Genomic DNA, 21197 nt, shown 5'->3' on the forward strand with positions numbered 1-21197 from the left:
AGGGTCAATGGGGAATGTTGAAAGAGAGAAATGGCAGTAATGCCTTATAATCTATTAAACTTCGGGGAAATTGAAAAAAAGAAAAAAAGAAAAGAAAACTAGGAAAGCAGGGGGTGGTGGGAACATAACAATAAAGCGATACTTCATTAACCCCCTGTCCGCCCTTGTTTTTTAGCTTTGCTCAGCATTTCCTTTTAAAAAAGTCCGGGACTACTATAACTTTGGGAAGAATCAGGAAGAAACATAACAAACGTATCTCTGCCCATGCCTGTACAGCACCGGATCGTTGCTTCGGGACCCCCACTGGCCTCCGGAATGTTCTTCTCAGCCGACGTCACGACTCTGCTGATAGACAACCCTCTCAGCCAGTCAGTAACTAGGGCAGGAGGCTGCTCCAGTCACTGATTGGCGGAGCAGTCTGTCTATCAGTCGTGACATCATTACAACTCGGGAGAACGTGGCTTCTGGTGGGGGGTCCTGAGGTCAGTCAGGCGGTGCGTCTCAACACGGGCATCTCAACACAGAAAGCTTCAACTGACACAGTAAGCTAAGGAAATTGTCTTCAAGATGATGACCACCACTGTTCTCAACAATGGGGGGCCTAATGATATCCTTATTAACATCTAAACGGTGGTGGGCACCCTGTTTACTGTCTAAGCCCTAACATAATGGGCACCCCAATAACAGCACCAATTGCTAATAAACAGAGGCATGAAAATAGATGCTACAGGTTCTCTTTCAGGAACAATTCCATATCATAAACATAGTGCTCTTGTGGGACTCAAAGGGAAAACTCGGGCTACACACACAAATTGCACACACACACACACACACTACATACATACAAACATACACACACATTAAATTATATATATATATATATATATATATATATATATATATATACACACACACACACACACACAGATAGGCACACTACATACATAAACACATGCACATATACATACACACAAATTGCGCATACATACATACATACATACATACACACACAAACACAAAAAGAAACACTACTTACATAGATACATACATAGATAGATACATACATACATACATACATACATACATACAAACATACACACACATACACACATTCACTTATACATACACACAGATAGGCACACTACATGCACACATGCACATGTACATACACACAAGTACACTCACTTGCTAAGTAGGGAACCTCCAGGGCTGTTCAGGTGGGTTACAGTCACTCCTCTTCCCCTGCAGCAGCTGTCAGTATGTGGCTCATTCACCCCTTCTCCTCTGTTCCGACATTGGAGGGGAGCTGGAAGAATCCTGAGCTCATAGGGGGTGGAGGAGGCGGCCCTGCTTCTCTACACCTTCCTGCCTGTCATAATTACTGTCTCTATATAGCAAGTTTGTGGTTATCCAGCTTACTGTATAGAGCCTATGACTGGGATGACAAGCAGGAGTACACTGAGTGGGTGGGCTCAGGTTACTTCTAAACTAGGAGGCAGGCCCTGCCGGAACCCCTGACGCCATGGGCCCTGCAGCTGCCGCTATGGCTGCTATGGTGGTAGTTACGCCCCTGGTGGTGCCCTATCTGTAAAAAGGCAGATGTGTTTTTCTAATCCCAGATAGATAAGAACAGCCCTCTAATATTGTCTCCAGATCTGCAGCCGAAGAAGAATTTTAATTTTACACTTGAACCTTTGGACCCATTTTGCAGAATCTACCTTGTTCAGCCATTATGTTACATTTTTCTTGCATAGTAAAACACTAAAGAATATAAATGCAAAGACAATGTATTAACAAAGAACGGCAGAATGCTGTGCCTGGGCTTTGAACTGTATTCGGTCACTGAAGGCCTCGCAGTCAGGACTCACCCTTACTCCGAAGGTGCACACAGCCCTTTGAACTAACACACATAATCGGTCCTGGTGTTTTAATCATGACTTTATTATCATCTCGGGTCAGCGCTTATGTTCCCTTTAGTCGTTATATCAAACATCACAGGCCCGGAATGAAGACCTGGCACATCTCCTTTTTTTTCACCCTCGTTTGAAGCTGAAAAAGTTACTTTTTCGGTTTTACATTACCAAAGACTTTGAGTTACATTAACTTATTAAAATAAACTTTCTTTTGGTTAAGATCACGAAAGATCACCATGTTTACTTGTAGATTTAGAGGAACATTTATATGTCATTATGAAACGATAGGAAGCCTCAGGGTTACACATCTACAGACTGTATAGAGAGCAGACTTTCTTCAAATGGAGGGATTTTTCTATTTAAACAACTTTACGTTGCTTCTTTCACAGTGAATACACAGAGACAGTAAATGATTAGTGCGGTATATATAGTCTTGGTATTTTTATTATTGAATATAAGGACATATTTTGAAGCAAATGTACCTGATGCTTTAAAGCGTAACTCTAATTTAAGCAGCCAAAAAATGAAATTGCTCAAACAAAGAGCCCACGTGTTACCCTTTAAAAAGAGCCCTAAACTGTGCTCCTAGCTTTTGTGCTTACTAAGATATCTCCAGTTTTTTTTAAATGAATTTTTCTCCTGGCTGACTGAAAGTGGGCGTGGCCTCCTCCTGTGTGAAAGTGGGTGTGGCCTCCTCCTGTGTGAAAGTGGGCGCGGCCTCCTCCTGTGTGAAAGGGGGCGTAGCCTCCACCTGTGTGAAAGGGGGCGTAGCCTCCACCTGTGTGAAAGTGGGCATGGTCTCCCAATCTCTTATTTTGCTTGATCCCTCCATCCACTGGCTCCTGAGCAGCACCTTAGCAGAGGGTATCACACACACTGGGCAGTGGGATTAGATACAGCCCCTTAGCAGATGGTATCACACACACTGGACAGTGGGATTAGATACAGCCCCTTAGCAGATGGTATCACACACACTGGACAGTGGGATTAGATACAGCGCTAAAGCAGATGGTATCACACACACTGGACAGTGGGATACCCATGCCTTACGCTCCTCTAACGACTTAAGACTAACATCCACCTCAATCCGCACCTCTCACTCCCGTCTCCAGGACTTCACCAGAGCTGCACCAGTTCTATGGAATGCATTACCCAAGACTGTCAGACTCACCACCAATACCCAAAGCTTCAAACGTGCCCTCAAAACTCATCTGTTCAAGCAGGCTTACCAGGTTCCCTAATTTGACTGTTACCCTCACCCCCCCCCCCCCCACACACACACACACACACACCACTACTACTACCACCACCAGCAGCAGCACACAGGCACACACAGACACATACATACATGCATGCACACACAGACACATACATACACACACGCCAAGCATTTAAGCACTTAGACCTGTGCATGCAGGCATTGCATTGGTTGGTGACAGGTTCACCCCCCCTTACCTGCACTGCCCTATTTATAAAGATGGCCGGACCATAAGAACAATGATGCACTTTGCCCCTCTGCAACCCCCTCCTAATAGTCTGTAAGCTCATGCATGCGAGCAGGGACCTCACTCCTCATGTATGGGTAATTATATGTATATCTCTGTAACTTCTATTTTTTGTCTCTGTATGTACCCCCCAGAATTGTAAAGTGCTGCAGAATCTGTTGGTGCTATATAAATAAAAAATATTATTATTATTATTATTATTATTATTATTATTATTATTATTATTATTATTATCATCATCATTATTAGATACAGTGCTTTAGCAGATGGTACCACAGTGGGATTAGATCCAGATACAGTGCCTTAGTAGATGGTATCGCACAGAGTGGGATAAGATACAGCACCCCTGCAGATGGTACAGCACACAGTGGGATAAGATACAGCACCCCTGCAGATGGTACAGCACACAGTGAGATTAGATACAGCACCCCTGCAGATGGTACAGCACACAGTGGGATTATATACAGCACCCCCTGCAGATGGTACAGCACACAGTGGGATTATATACAGCACCCCCTGCAGATGGTACAGCACACAGTGGGATTAGATACAGCACCCCCTGCAGATGGTATCGCACACAGTGAGATTAGATACAGCGCCTTAGCAGTTGGTATCGCACAGTGAGATTAGATACAACACCCCTGCAGATGGTATCGCACACAGTGGGATTAGATACAGAGCGATACCATCTACTAAGGCACTGTATCTCATCCCACTGTGTGCAAAACCATCTACTAAAGCACTGTATCTAATCCCACTGAGCGATACTAACTGCTAAGGCGCTGTATCTAATCCCACTGTTTGGGATACCATCTGCAGCGGGTGCTGTATCTAATCCCACTCTGTGCAATACCATCTACTAAGGCACTGTATCTCATCCCACTGAGTGGGGTAAGATTCAGCACCCCTGCAGATAGTATTGGAAAAGGTGTCAGACTGACCAGAGGAGGGAGGGGACCGGAGCGCTCCTCTTTCTATGTGCTTGGTGTACAGATACCACAACACATGGAAAAGTGCAGGAATCAGGGGAGGGGGTCATAAAAACCAAAGAGATACTGGAGAGGAGAAGTGTCTGGGCTGCGGAGGAGGTTGCCATCCAGTGCAAGGTGAGAGTAAGCAAGGGAAGGAGCGGGAGGGGGACCGGAGCTCTCCTCCTGCTTTGCTTCTGTGTGTGGGCTCCGGTGTCATCAGATAACACAGCACATAGAAGGAAGAGTGCTGGGGTCTCCTGTTTACCACATAGCCTGGTAACAGTGACTGATCTCCAGCAGGGGCAGACACACAGGAGAGGGATGATGCCACAGGGGGTTGGAGGAAGGTCTGGTCTGGTCTAATATAATCCATTCAGGCATTCATCACTGAATGACATCCTGCTATGTGCCCCGGTGTCTGAATCATTACTGGAGCACATAGCAGGCAGAGCGCCGGATACCTCTTCCCTGCCTGTCATGTGACTTGCTGACAATCCGTACCTAACTGCTGTTTAGGCAGTGTACAGATTTTCAGAGGGGCGGGACAGTTTTGCACAAGTAACAGAGAGGCAAACACACAGATAAGGGGACATTCAGCTTCATATATTTAAAAAACGGTTACATTTTGGTAATTAATCTAAATTGCAAAAATTCTTACAATGGCCTAAACTAGCTAAACCTAAATTGTAAAAATATTTTATAGTTGCGCTTTAAGTTGTTTACATGAATGGATCGGCACCAGTGTGGGGATGCCGGTACCACAGTCTTTTTTTTTTAACTGCCCCCTGGTTCCCGCACATGGCACCGGTCTATTCTCAAGCAGCGGCCTGGCCGGTCCACCGTCACCCAGTGTGATGATATCCTCTCTTTGACACAGCCCCCGTCTCTGGCGCCAGTCAATTCATGTAAAAAACCTGATGGTACATTCACTTTAAGGACAGCAGAAAGAAAATGTCACTTAGCTTGATTCATCAATTCCTGGATTTATATATAGGTCTAGTCGGACCTTATATTATTTCCTTTAACCCTTAGAGGACCGGGCAAATTTCAATTTTTGCGTTGTCGTTTTTTCCTCCTTGTGCTTAAAAGGCCATGGCACTTGCATTTTTTCGCCTAGAAACTCATATAAGCCCTTTTTTTTTTGCGTCACTAATTATACTTCGCAATAAAAGGCTGAATTTTTGCATAAAGTACACGGCGAAACCAGAAAAAAAATCAATGTGTGATGAAATTGGAAAAAAAAACAAAAAACGCATTTCTTTTATTTAGAGTTTTTTTTTTTTTTTACGCCATTCGCCCTGGGGTAAAACTGACATGTTATCTACAGTATGTTCCTCAAGTCGTTACGATTACAACAATATGTAACATGTATAACTTTTATATTATGTGATGATAAAAAATTCAAACCATTGTTAACAAATATATGTTCCTTAAAGGGGTAGTGCGGCGCTAAAAAATTATTCACAGAATAACACACATTACAAAGTTATACAACTTTGTAATGTATGTTATGTCTGTGAATCACCCCCTTCCCCGTGTCCCACCCCCCCCACCCGTGTACCCGGAAGTGTGGTGCGCTATACTCACCTGTCACGTGCCGACACCCGTCTCCGATCTTCATTCAGTGACATCTTCTTCGGGCGGCCGGCGAACAGCTCCGCATCCGAAGCTCAGCCGCGATTGGCTGAGCATAACTGTGCTCAGCCAATCGCGACTGAGCAGCTGATGACGCGGCGGAGGGGGGTCGGGCGGCAGCGACTCGGCCGTCCGTCCGAAGATGACATTTGGCACAAGATGGCGGACGGCCCTCGACACGGATCAGGTAATGTGTAATGCACCACACTTCCGGGTACACGTGCGGGGGTGGGGGGACACGGGAAGGTGGCGATTCACAGACATAACATACATTACAAAGTTGTATAACTTTGTAATGTGTGTTATTCTGTGAATAATTTTTTTGCGCCGCACTACCCCTTTAAAATTGCTCCATTCCCAGGTTTATAGCATTTTTATCCTTTGGTCTATGGGGCTGTGTGAGGTGTCATTTTGTGCGGCATGATGTTTACTTTCTATCGGTACCTTGATTGCGCATATGCGACTTTTTGGTTGCTTTTTATTACAATTTTTCTAGATTTGATGCGACCAAAAATGCGCAATTTTGCACTTTGTTTTTTTTTTTTTGCGCTTGCGCCGTTTACCGTGCGAGATCAGGAATGTGATTAATTGATAGTTTGGGCGATTACGCACGCAGCGATAACAAACATGTTTATTTATTTATTTTTATTTATAACCTGGGAAAAGGGGGGTGATTCACACTTTTATTAGGGGAGGGGGCTTTTTACTAATAATAACAGGTTTTTTTTTACTTTTACACTTATACTAGAAGCCCCCATGGGGAACTTCTAGTATAAGTACACTGATCACTCATTGCAACCTATGCTGCATAGATATACAGCAAAGATCAATGAGATAGGCACTTGATTGCTTCTGCCTGCTGCAGCCGGAAGCAACCAAATGCCGAGCCAGGATCAGCGCCATTACGGCGCAGACCCCGGCCAGGACAAGACATGGCGATCTCCGCTACTAGACACCAGGGAATGGCTGCATCAGGTAATCGGATGCAGCTGTCATCTTTGATGCTGTCTGGGCAGGGGAGACTCCGGTTACAGGCATTCCTCGACATGGGAATGCAGCTCTAATAGAAATACCCCCACCCGGCGCTCCCGCACGCTCCGATCCGACCGCAGCCCCTGCCGACACTCACCACAGGCTGGAGGGCAAAGGGAGATGCTGGCTGATGACGCGGGAGCCCGGCGGAGTACAGTGGTGAGCGCTGGTGACAGGACAGGCAAGCGGCTGCAGGGCTGCTGTCTGCCGCCCCCTGCAGGAACGCAGAATTTGCCGCCTGAGGCGGATTACTCATTCCGCCTCATGGCAGAAGCGGGCCTGGCTGCATCTGATCATGCGGCACCCAGGACCGCGGCGATTCAGAGCCCGGCCGCCACGCGGCCTCGCTCTGAACACCTGTGCGCCGCCCTGGACTTACAGGTACGTCCAGGATTGCCTAAGGGTTAATATTATCTTAGGATAGATATATGTTTATCTCAGTCAGGTTTACATTCCTGGTATCAACCACTCTTTTAGTAAATAAATATTTCCTCATGTTGTTTCTAATCTTTCTTCCCTCCAGCTAACCTCAGATTGTATCCTCTTGTTTTTGTGTCCAGCATACAACTATATAAACAGCCCAGCATACCATTATATATACAGCCCAACATACAATTTTCTTACCCTACCACCTGGCTGTACTGGTGACTCATTTTAAGGCTGTCAGAAATCACTACTCCTAAATCTTTCTCTTCTTAATAGTATAGGGACAGAGAGACACAAGGACAGGTGAGCCCTGAAGCTGGCACCCGCTCCATTGTCCCTACCTACTTGCCTCAGATGCCCTAGGTGGCAAACGGACAACTGGACGGCAATCCCTAACCTACTAAAGTGCAACACTAAACGAAACAAGACAGACAAAACACAATGAGAGCAAGGTCAGGAATACGAGTCAGTAACAGTCGAGCAGTACAAAAACGTGTCCAAGGGGTAGTCAGAAGCCAGAAGTCAAGCTATTAGAAATACAAAGCAGGGAAAAACACTTGATCCAGCACACTAGCGAACTAGACACTTTCACAGGCAAGGGGTGGAAGACAGAGAAGGATACTTATGCAACCTGTAGTCCCAGCCCCAGGCGTGTCAATCAACAATTAGTGAAACCTACTACAGCTATGCTGATCAGCCAGGGGAGAGCACCCTGGCCACTGCTGCAATAAGGGGTAGCAGAGCAGAGTTAGTAAAAAACATGAAAAGCAGTCCGGCTGCTATGGACGCCGTTGTCGCGCCCCAGCAACCGGCCTGAGCGGTTGTTATGTATTCTTTGACCTTACGCATCGGCAACGCTAGAAGCCGAACGCACGATCCTAGTCCTAACAGTTGCATTTAATTTTATTATCCAAGAAAAACCTCTTTAAGTTGGTACTTTGAGGTAAGAAAATTGTATTTAAAATGATCACCCCTTAGATATATAACTTAGTAATAGTGTGTTATCACGGATAGTACAAAATCTTAGCGTGTTTTCACTTGAAAAACCCTTGTCAGGATATTGTGTAGTTCTTTCTTTTCTGGTGTTGTATTGTCTCCAGTTCCTAGAGCATACAAATACATCTTTATTGGGGCATTTAGGGAAGAAAGAGTTACAATTACAGCAGAATGCCTTGTGATGAATGATGCCCCAGGAAGAGGAACAGACAGGAAATGAATGCAGCAAGTACCGTGGATTTACCTACTGAAGAACAATTATTTGCTATGGGGCAGAGAACTGGAAAGAGTGCTATGGGATGGAAAAAGCAGGGAGCATGTGATAGAAACCTCAGAGGAAGCTATGCATTCTGGGAATTGTTATACTGAACAACTGCTCAGCCAGGAAGTAGAGAAAGGACATAGTAGGGGTCATTATCACATATCTACAAAACAAAAGTATTTTTCAAAACCAGGGCAGAAAAGTAAGCAATACTATATGCTTCTGCAGCATTGCTTTTACCTGATGTCAAGGTAACTTGTATTCTAGGATGTATGTAATGTCGCTGTTAACATGAAAAACTCTGGATAATCAATTTATCTATCTAGACATCCCTAAGTTACTGCAGCACACTATTGTAAAGTGAATTCAAAGCAATGTTTTATTCATTAAAGGGTTTACAAGGGTAACATTCTCAAGACAGAAAATGAATCCAGGAGGAAGCTGAGATGTTGCCCTTGTAAACACTTTGATGAATAAATCATCATGTTGAATCCACCTTACACTGGTGACTTCCTGATATCTTACTACTGAAACGGTGACCTGGGTTTTTATATTTCCTTGCACTTGTTCAATGTTCTTAAAACTGCTGCTTTCCTTTGAGTTCTATTTCTCACATAGTATGAAAGTTTTTGAAAGCTTCAAAAGTTTCTATATTTCTAGACAAATTTGACACTCACACTAGACTACATCAGTCCTAAAAGTAGAATAAATTTAAAAGATCAAATATCTGTGTGTGGTAAAAGTATATTGAAGCCTTGCTGTGAGCAATAGTTGCCTAAACATTTCCAATAATTGTTTATTAATCCTGCACATCAGCTTGGAGGAATTTTAGTCCATTCCTTTGTATAAAATGGTTTGGACCCCAAAAGACATAACCTCCCTACTTAATAGTTTGGTTTCCAAGGGGTTAGGTGAGAATGCATTGCATCCCCACTTAACCCCTCAGGGGCCAGACTGAACAATCTGGCCTCCAGGGGGTTAAGTGAGCATGCTATGCATCCCCACTTAAAGCACATGGGGCTAGACTGAGGAGGGAGGAGTTATCATACTTACCAGTCTTCTATCTTCATCAGAGCAGACACACAGCACTTAATGTAGCACTTTTGCTCCTGCAGTGTCCCCTCAGCCAATCAGTGACTGAGGCTAGACACTGCTGCAGCTGCTGATAGGCTGAGCAGCTATTGCAGGACCACAACTGAAACACAATAAGTACTGTTTGCTGGTCTGGGGAAGGTAAAAGACGTAAAAGACCTGTGCCTGGGACTGTAAGTATAATTCATTCTCCCCAATTAGTAAAAGGCTATTGCAATACATTTTCACAGCCTTCAAGCTTTCAACAAACTTTCGTGTTTTTTTTTAAGTGAGTGCCGGAACTGAACATGGATTTCCGCACTGTAATCCATATAAAGGTCTGGATTTGGGCACAGATCTGTACTTTACTGTTCGGATCCATTTATCTCTAGTGGAGTCCAAACTCTAGAGATGATTTTTTAACCTTTTCCAGCCTGATGAGAATCAATAACTCTTCCCATGAGGTCTCAATTTTCATGCCATCTTATACTGTACATCCACCAACATCTGTTGTAAAGATCACACTTTCATAGATCCCTGTTCTTTAAAGCCTACCTTTCAGGATGTACGTTGGCCAGATCGGTGTAATATCCATTCTGGCTCTGGAAGTTCAGGTATCCATAGATACGACCCTGCCAACTCAGTTCATTGCACTAGTGCTATTGGATCAGATTGGGGCTTGTGCACGGAAACAACCTGGTGTGGTCATATCCATGGATATCTGAACGTCCAGTACCAGAATAGATTTCATGCCTATCGGGTCAGTGTAGATCATCACAGATACTCTTTAAAGGAGAAGTCCAGCTGATTATAAAATCCTGCAGCCAGCAGGGGGGAAATTAATTACAAGTACTGACTTACCTCTCCCTGTGCCCACGGTGAGCGGTGGAGCTGGCCATGGGACCCCTACCAGGCTATGGGATCTCTGAAGCTGACATGCCACGACCCAGCTGATGGAGTGGCTGATCAGCCAGTCAGTGACTGGGGCAGGACACCGCTCAAGTCACTAACTGGTTAAGTGGCCAGTCCATCAGCCAGGACAGACCTTTTCTTCCGAGTAATGACATCATCACAACTCAGGGAACAATGCTTTCCGGCGGGGGTTTCGCGGCTGCTCCAGCAGTACTTGTAATCATTTTTCCCTGCCCCTGCCTCCTGCAGGATTTTATAATCCGCTGGACTTCTCCTTTAAATAAAACAGGCTGCACCCCCCACACCTAATTGTCATCCCATTGATTGAAAGCACCTGACAGATATGTTACAATGGATCAATATCAAGTCTAATATTTTTTTTAACGCCTTTGTATGATTTGGTTCTCCTTATCTACTTTAAGTACTCAGTTTTAGTTTTAGGTCAAATGTATGAAGAAACAAAGAATTGTGAAGGATTCACATACGATCAAGGACATCTCTCTCCCCCTCCCCCCCTTCTCTCTCCCCCTCCCCTTTCTCCTCTTTCTCACCTCCCTCTCTCTCTTCCCCCCTCTCTCCTCTCCCCCCTCTTTCTCTCTTTCCCCTCTCCTTTCCCCATCTCTCTCCTCTCTCTCTCTTCCCCCTCCCTCTCCCCCTCTCTCTCTTCACCCTCTACCCTCTCTTTATCTATTACTTCTTTCTTTTGTACTCTTTCTTTTACCTATTAATGTCTTCTTAGTTCAGTTTATCTTTATCTATTTTATCTATTTTGTATCCCAATCTCACATGCATATTTTATTTTCTTTCTATCTTATTTGCACTTGATTCTTTATGGTTCTCCTCTTTGACCGCGCTATTAAGGTGCAATAACGATAAATCATCTCTATGTTCTCTTTACGTCGTGGTTATTGTAAATTAGGCTGATTGATTTCTGCATGGAGGTGCGCTGAGGAGCAAGGAGAGACCATCAGACCATCCCATTATATGTTTAGGAAGGTTTAATTATTCATCACTTCTATACATTTTAAATAAAAAGAAAATACTATTTCCCCATAAAACCAATAACAGGAGTCACATCATGAATACCAGTGATATACATGTATGTAGACGACATCTAGCAAATATATTGTCTCACAATACACAAAATTACCCCCAGCCCCCATACTGTTACACTAAGAAACCTGTCATAATGGTGTAACCTGCCAAAGTGATGGACATGCAGCAACCTTCAGCACAGTGTAAGTGGCCCCAGGATAATAATAAGGGAATACTAAAGCTTTAAGAATTAAGGTAAATGGAACTTAATATTTTACTCCATGAAATTATTGTATTGTACATCAATTTCTCAATTTGTAGTTTTTTCTTGTTTCTTTTAGCTATAAACTTTTGTCCTATTACTCAGCTTCCAACTTCTACACCATTTAATAGAGCCTGATACCTTCATTTAAAGGGGTTATGAAAATATTAAGACTTTCCCCCTATCTACAGGAATGGGGAACTAAATCTCCTATCCACTACTTTGGACTTCTATGCCATGCATTGTATATGAGAGCTGTCAGAGATAGTGGAGTGTTGTTATGAAGACCATGGGTGTTGCCGCATTTACACTTCTCTTCCCAGTAATATACTTAAAGGGAATCTGTCACCACTCCTGATCTGTGTATTATGGTAAATCCTTGTTTTCCCAATGAAATAACAATTCTGGATCACCTTTTCTTATAGCTGTGTGATGTGCCGTTCCTCTGTTATTCTTACTAGAAATCTATGACTCCATAGCCAACTCATATCCAATGAGAGCTGACAGTGTCACACAGTGTAAGGGCACGCCCCCCAGTTGGTAACACCCAGTTGGTTATTAAGTCATACAATTCTAGTAAGAATAACAGAGGAACGGCACATCACACAGCTATAAGAATAGGTGATCCAGTATTGTTATTTCATGGGGAATAGAAGGATTTACTATAACAGACAGGAGTCAGGTCAGGAGTGGTGACAGGTTCCCTTTAAAAGTCCTAATTGTGGGACAACCAATTGAACAATGTTCCCCACACTCCATGCACTTATATGCAGTTTGTTCCTGTATTTGTAATCTGATTAAAACGGATTGTAAGCTCTTGCGATCATGACCCTTACCCCTCTTGTGTCTCCTATTTCCTCATAGATAGTAAGCTCTTGTGATGAGGCTCCTCACTTCTCTTGTGTCTCTCTCTTCTCATAGATTGTAAACAATGTGAGCTGAATGTTAAAGCAAAGTTGGACAAACCAAAAACTCAACACAGGAACATTGGTACCTTAGTCTAATGAAGCAACTCTACCACTAACTCTAGTGAGACAGTCGGTGTACATTCACATGTACGTCTGTTGCCGATTGGATGCAATATTTAGAAATGTAGTTATATTAGTTTACACAACATCCGATCTGCATCTTTATGCGATTACAGTGCAGTTATATCCAGTGACTCATGTGGGGCGTATTCTCTGATCAGTTGTTCATTTTTCCTTTCGAATCAGGCTGAGCCATCTTGAAGACTTCTCCTGGGCATGAATCCTCTCTCCAGAATCTGTGAGAGAAACATTTCAGGTTCTTTGCTCCAGCACATATATTAGTTAAGGGCCCCTGTGCCCCAATATAATTTTAGAACCCCCCCCCCCCACACACACACACACACACCTCCTATGCTCTTAGTATTTTGTTAACTCCTCCACTGTCAGGATGTCCCTAGTACTGTAGTTAACCCCTACCCCCTGCAAGAAACCCCCAGTGTTGTAATTAACCCTTGTCCCCTCCAGAATGCTCCTAGTATTGTAGTTAACCCCTGCTCCTTTCAGGATGCCACCAATGTTGTAGTTAACCCCTGTCCCTTCCAGGTTGCCCCCAGTGTTGTAGTTAACCTCTCCCTCTGGATGCATTCTAGTAAATTAAACTACCTCAAGCCTATTAAACCCTATGTCCAAAAGTAATGCCCCTTGTCCTTGCCAAGTCCAAGTAAAAAAAGAAAATCCAACTCACCTGTCCTCCGTTCCAACGCTGACCGGCTTCTTGCTTGTCCTGTATTGACATCTGCTTCTCGCGGGCAGCGCCCAATGACATTACATCATCACGTGTTGCCCGCAGGAGATGACATGCACCGCTCTTCTGTACAGACGCAGGGAGTCTCTGCTTCTGTACGCACATTACGTAGTACACTACGGAATGTACGTACAGGAGAAGGGATTTTCCACTCCTGTACAGTAGTGAGTGGCGATATGTACAAATTACACATTGTCACTCACTTTGCTTTTGTGCCACTGAGCGGGCGGCTGGCGGAAGTAAGCGGGGCTTCCCTTTGAGCTGAGCGGCCGCGCGCCCCGCAGCTTAAAGCGAACACTGATAGTAAGCTCTTGTGATCTCTTGTAAGCTCTTGAAGTGATAGTTTGTTACTCTCTAAAGTCTCATATGTCCCTGCACACACCCTCTAACGCCATGCAATCTACATAAAGATGATTATTATAATTTCCCTAATATCTAATCCATGACTATCTGACGTCAGATTATTTTCGCTGTTATTGGCCTGCAATCTAATCATCGTCCAGAAGACCAAAGTGCTTCCTGTTTTACCACTTTAATTAACCAGTCATAATATATTGGATCCTCGGCATATTCTGAAGCATGAGGATATCATTTCCCCTGATTAGCTAATGGTACGCGCTCCATTCTTGATAATTAAATGCAGTTTGCCGGCCTTATTAACATAGTAATTAGCATGGAAACATACAGTGCTTAAGTGGTGTGACCATTCAGTAACACTGTGGTTGAAATGCACTGATTAACTGAGTGACAGGAGCCTTGTGCCCCTGAAGAAGGATGACTATATAATAATGCTGTTATTTATATGGCTGAGTCTCTAAAAATTCTATACTTGTCCTCATACACAGCCCTGGTGGCTGGTAGGCTTAAAGGGGTACTCCGGCAGTTAAAACCTTTGTTATATTGCCGCCCTTCTATACAACATCCTATTCTTACCTACCCACGCCCCCTCTGTGGCGCCATTGGGTCCCCTGCAAAACAATCTAGTCGCCACTTCCAAAACGGACTTGTGTCAGCAGTGACACCTCACTCAGCAAATCACTGGCTGCGATGCTGTCCCGTCTCAGATAGTGATTGGCTGAGTGGGCTGTCACTGCAGAGATGAGTCTGTCAGCAGAGAACAAAGAAACGTGGGGAGCATGGGGAGGTGAGTATAGCATGTTAATTGTTGCATTGAAGAACAGCTATATATATATATATATATATATATATATATATATATATATATGTATGTGTGTGTGTGTGTGTATGACAGATAGTGTATGACAGGGTAAGTGTAGGGATCAGACACTTAAAACCAACTCTATTAACTAATGGCTTCTTTATTGTCCTATTGCCACCCAAGTGTGAAAATTATATTCTCGTCTCTGTTTTAGACCAATGAATTTACATTTAACTTTTTACCTCTCCTAGGCTTTTTGAAGTTTCAATTAAACCAACTCTTCCCAAGTATGTATAGTAGATCATATTTGTACATGTGAATATGATGTAGATATTGGTGTAGGTACATAGATATGGTACATGCCTGTGCTACTGTGGCTGCACAACATCATGTTAAAGACAATCAGCACAAAAATTGATATTAAGTTTGAAAACGTGCTAATACTGCTAATCATACACTGTACAAACATCCAGGATTTACTTCCGTGCTGTATGCAAATCCGTCTAAACTAGGCATTAGGGCAGTCCCTGAGGCTTAACTAGTCAAGGTCCTGGGGCTGTCCAGCACTGTCATCACTCCTTGCGCCATATCCTTGTCGCGTTGCACAGAGTACAGTATGTCGTGCATCATTGAAGAATCGCTGTAAGGTGGGCAAAGGGTCGGCAACAAAACCTATGTGTCTTAAAGGAGAAGTCCAGCGAAAATTTTTATCAAAGTTTTGCATTGCCCCTAAAAGTTATACAAATCCCCAATACATATTTATTATGGGAAATGCACATCAAGTGCTTTTTTCCCCATTTGATCCAGGAAGTGACATCACCATGTTATCCAGGAAGTGACATCACCATGTTATGCAGGAAGTGACATCACCATGTTATCCAGGAAGTGACATCACCATGTTATCCAGGAAGTGAAGCCTTGATGCAGTAGTAAGTGCAGGGAAAAAACACTTTATAAGCATTTAAAGCAATAAAATTTTTTGCTGAACTTCTCCTTTAATGCATGGGGTTAACTCAGCTCAGCTTTCTTTAGCCAGTTTTCAGAAAGGAAGTCAGAGTTGAGTTCAGATTTTATTCAGAGCAGTCTGAGGACCTTATTACATGGAACAATAATCAACCGAATCAGGTCAATTCGGCTGATCATCGCTCAGTGTGATAGAGACAACGATCAGCCAATGATCGTGTCATCGGCTGATCATGTCTTAAGGTCTGGACTTAAAATCATCGGCCTACGTGTAAATAATTAAATAATCGATTATACATCCCCTCTCAACACTCCCGGTCTTCTCCTGCCCTCCGCTTTCTTCCCAGGGTAGCGGCCAATGATTGGCTAAAAGGTCAGTCAACTTAAACAAGCTGCTCTAAAGCTGCTGTGGAGCCGGGAGTGCAGAGGGCAGGAGAAGACCGGAAAGGTGGAGAGGTAGTGTATTGGGCAAGGGCTGCATAAACATCACTAAATATATATATTATATAATATATATATATATGCAGCTCTTACTGAGGCTATATAAGCGAGCATGGATCTGTCAGATCAGCGCTCACTTACATTATTGATCAGGAGGGAAAGGTGAAAGGAGAAGTTTAACCTTTGAGGACAAGTTAAAAAGGGGCCACAGGGCTCAAAACTAAGACCCACATAGACTTCCAGCCAGGTCCCATGCAGGTATAGTTAGCACATCAGGGATATTACAGATCTCTATTGCAGTACTGAGTGGACAAAGACAACAACAGAAAAGAGAAGGGACCTGCACCAAAGAGAAGCCTGACTACTATTTTAGGAAATGTGGGTCAGATATTTTCCAAACAGCAGCTTTCTGGTGAATAAGAACTGCACTGCAGAAGAGCCCCATTTCCAGGAAGGTCCACAACCACCATCCAACACTAGAGGCTGGGATCTGAGATAACTCTGATTCTTTTTGTTTAACCTCATACATACCACTAAAATCCAGTATGAGCAAAGAAAAAGTGTTCTGCTTGTTTCACTCTTATCAGCCCCAGCAGTACAATCACAAGGACCACTGTGTAATCGAGGTAGCCCTGACCCTATCAGAGGCCCCCAGGACTTTCTAGTAGTCTTACTGTATTTTAGATGCCTGTATATTTTACATACTGTCTGAGGCTATGTTCACACAACAATTTTTCAGCTCTGTTTAAAATGATGTCCGTTATTTTGAGTCTAAAATAACGAACGTTTTTAGCTGCCTGACCTCCCCTTAGTGCAATGACTGGTGTTTGTACATTATTCTAGTTTGGGGTTACTAATTGAACTTTGGATGCGTCTTCATTGAAAAGTCCATTCAATTTATTAGTAAAGACGGAGAAAGAACGGCGATTAAAGGAAAACTGTGTGTAAACAACTAATAAAAAACGTCCGCTGTTTGCAAAAGACGTCCAAAAATAATGATCATGTTCATTATTTTGACGTCCGTGGCAAAAACGTCCGTTATTCAATACACTGTGTGCATTGGACATCTGTCCTTCCCTTGACTTCAATGCATTGCCACTGCAGTCAGTTAAATTGTGGCAAAAATGGCCGTTTTTTTAAATATGTAAATCGCTCGCCTTTTCAATATTTTTGATGTTGTGTGTACATAGCCATAAAATATAGTTCTAGGCTATGTTCCCACTACGTAAGAGACTAGCTGTTCCGTGGAACACTGCCGTACTTTTACGTAGTGTGAACATAGCCTTACTGTGTTTACTTCATACTCATTCCTTCAGTATCGATAACTTTATGTTTTGCACTATGCCTTTTATCTTACATACCGTAATAACCTGCAGAGACTATACATGTGAAACTTAAAAGTCAAACAAAAATTTCAGACCATCAAATGCATTACGTTTATAGTCTGTGGGGCTTCACTTTTCTTTCATGTTTGTTGAATTCACACCAGGTCCATTTACTGCGGAACGCTGGAGATGAAGTCACCATTACTGTTTACTATTACAAGGAAGCACCTTCATTTCTAAAACTCCCATTAGGTAAGAAAACTTCAAAAAATTACGGAACTTTTTTTTTTTGCAATTGAGATGCAAAGATTTGTCACACTGTTATACATCAGCTGGACAGATAGTCTTGAATGAAAGACTTTGATATTTTTTTCCTTGTGTTATCTGTCTTTATCTTCCTGTTCCTGGATCTAGTCCCGCTGTCGCAGCAGGGTCATTTTCCGTACAGAATCGCATAGCTTGGCTTTTTTTGCTATTAGAAGTCATTTGATTACATTTTTACAGCACATACTTAGAATTAAAGTATTTTTCCAATTTGTACACTCCGGAGCAAAGCGGGTAATGAGCTGAGTAATTAAAGGTAGAAAGGACCAGAATGTGTTTTTTAGGATGTTCGGAATATGCTATTTTTTTCTTAAAAATCATACAAAGCATGGATTAATTCTACTCCCTGCGAGAATGCAGAGACAGATAGATAGATAGATAGATAGATAGATAGGAGATAGATAGGAGATAGATAGATAGATAGATAGATAGATAGGAGATAGATAGATAGATAGATAGATAGATAGATAGATAGATAGATAGATAGATAGGAGATAGATAGATAGATAGATAGATAGATAGATAGATAGATAGATAGATAGGAGATAGATAGATAGGAGATAGATAGACAGACCGATAGATAGATAGATAGATAGATAGGAGATAGATAGATAGATAGATAGATAGATAGATAGATAGATAGATAGATGGATGGATGGATAGATAGATATTTATTTATAAAACATGGTGTAAAGTGATACTGGCTTAGTCGCCCCTAGCAACCAATTAGATTCCACCTTTCATTCCTCACAAACACTTTGGAAAATGAAAGGTGGAATCTGATTGATTGCTATTCTATATCTTATTATAGGGGTTGGAGCTGCTTTTTTGCTCTGCCTTTTTATATAGCGCTATAGGGGTGGATTTATGAACAAGTACGCCGGTCTTAAATTAGGCCCTGCCCTTTTTTCCGCGGCTGAATTCACTAAGAGGCGCACACCTCTCAGTGAATCCAGCTGGCCATGGGGGTGTAGATTCGGATCATGATAAATCATCAGTGGCGGATTAAATGTACCCTGGGCCCCGGGCTGTCCACCCTACCTGCCCCCCCCCCCGGTCAATCCGCCCACATTATAATCCACTACTGCCCCCCCCCCAATGCTGTCCCCAATAAACACTGTCTGCCTCCCCTCCCTGCTGGCCCCAATAAACATAATTTTGGTCCCTTGCTGCACAGATGATGTCAGGAGAGGAGGGAGCTGATTTTATAGGGGAGGTCCCGGCAGCACAGAGGATGTCAGGAGAGGAGGGTGCTGATCTTATAGGAGAGGTCACAGCAGCACAGAGGATGTCAGGAGAGGAGGGTGCTGATCTTATAGGAGAGGCCACAGCAGCACAGAGGATGTCAGGAGAGGAGGGTGCTGATCTTATAGGGGAGGTCGCAGGGTCCCAGCAGCACAGAGAATGTCAGGAAAGAAGGGTGCTGATCAGGGGCGTAACTAGAAATGGCTGGGCCCCATAGCAAACTTTTGATTGACCCCCCCCCCCCCTCAATCGACGACTATGCCATCATCCCACTCAGCTCTACACAGGTTTTGTACACCATATAAATTATAGTACAGTTATATTAAGTGACTCACAGGGGGCGTCTTCTCTGATTGGAGTTGTTTCCTTTTCATTTTCTTCTCCATCCGTCCTGGGTCATTACGAGAACTTCTCCGAGCCACAAATCCACAGAATCTGCCAGACAGACATATTAATCTCCTCACTCTGGTCCCATCCTCATCTCTCTACAAACTGCACATCTGTATTGGCACCTTTACACCCTCGTTTAGTGGATAGCCCTCCTACGTGACCCCCTTATAGTATATGCCCCTATGTGTATTCCCCCTTACTGATGCCACCTGTGTTGGCCCCTTATAAATTACCCCCATGTGTTGTCCATCCCCCTTGGTCCATGGCCCCCCTGTATTATCCCCCATAGATGCTCCCCCTGTATTATCCCCCATAGATGGCCCCCTGTATTTCCCCCATAGATGGCCCCCTTTATATCCCCCATAGATGCCCCCCGTATATCTCCCATAGATTCCCCCCTTGTATATCCCCCATAGATGGCCCCCCTTTATATCCCCCATAGATGGCCCCTCTGTATTATCCCCATAGATGGCCCCGTGTATATCCCCCATAGATGCCCCCCGTATATCTCCCATAGATGCTCCCCCTGTATTATCCCCCATAGATGCTCCCCCCTGTATTATCCCCCATAGATGGCCCCTGTATATCCCCATAGATGCCCCCTGTATTATCCCCAATAGATGCCCACCTTGTATACCCCCCATAGATGGCCCCCCTGTATATCCCCCATAGATGCCCCCCTGTATTATCCCCAATAGATGCCCCCCTGTATTATCCCCAATAGATGCCCCCTGTATATCCCCCATAGATGCCGCCCCCCCTATATTATCCCTAATAGATGCCCCCCCTGTATTATCCCCAATAGATGCCCCCTGTATATCCCCCATAGATGCCCCCCCCTATATTATCCCTAATAGATGCCCCCCCCTGTATATCCCCCATAGATGCCCCCTGTAAAAAAAAAACCACAACTCACCTAACTCCACCGTCAGATGTCTTCTCCTGGGCACAGGTGAAGGGATCAGCGTGGTTCAGTGTCCGCCAGGGCAAGTACTTCCGGGGCAGGGAGCATCTCTAACAAGCGCTCCTGTGCCGTGCTGGAAGTACAGCCTGGGGGCGGACGCTGAGCTCACCCCTTATAGCTGGTCCCCCTCTTCACCCTCTTATAACTGGTCCCCCCTCTCCCCCCCTTATTGATGGTCCCCCTTCCCCTCCCCTTAAAGATGGTCCCCCTCCCCCCCCTTTTAGATGGTCCCCCTTCCCCCCCTTCCTTATAGATGGTCCCCCGCTTGCCAGCAGATAACACAAAAAAAAACAAAAAAAAAACACAACTCACCTGCCATCCGTTCCCCCTCAAGCCTCTCTCCTTCTGCAGCCCCTGGCTGATGTGCAGCTGCCGGGGGTGTCCCGTCCTATCCCCGGCAGCGCGCGCATCAGAGAGCTCCCCGTGCGCCGGAAGTCACAGCCACAGGCGCACGGGGAGCTCTCTGATGCGAGTGCTGTCGGGGATAGGACGGGACACCCCGGCAGCCGCACATCAGAGAGTCAGTGGCGGATTATAATGTGGGCGGCGTGATGTGCCCCCCCCCCCCCGTAGCCTTGGGCCCCGGGCGGCCG

The 21197-nt window shown here is 44.2% G+C and overlaps 1 protein-coding gene across 1 annotated transcript in view; it reads left to right on the forward strand.

Annotated features, from left to right (window-relative positions):
- The window catches only part of SNTG2 (syntrophin gamma 2), a 284599-nt gene that overhangs the window by 156823 nt on the left and 106579 nt on the right, over positions 1-21197 (forward strand). Inside the window, exon 7 of the mRNA XM_069974063.1 lies at positions 17846-17933. Within this exon, the coding sequence (XP_069830164.1) occupies positions 17846-17933 (88 nt within the window). The remainder of the gene's footprint in view (positions 1-17845; positions 17934-21197) is intronic.

Source organism: Dendropsophus ebraccatus, chromosome 6, assembly GCF_027789765.1.
Source record: "Dendropsophus ebraccatus isolate aDenEbr1 chromosome 6, aDenEbr1.pat, whole genome shotgun sequence".
Classification (NCBI taxonomy): Eukaryota; Metazoa; Chordata; class Amphibia; order Anura; family Hylidae; genus Dendropsophus; species Dendropsophus ebraccatus.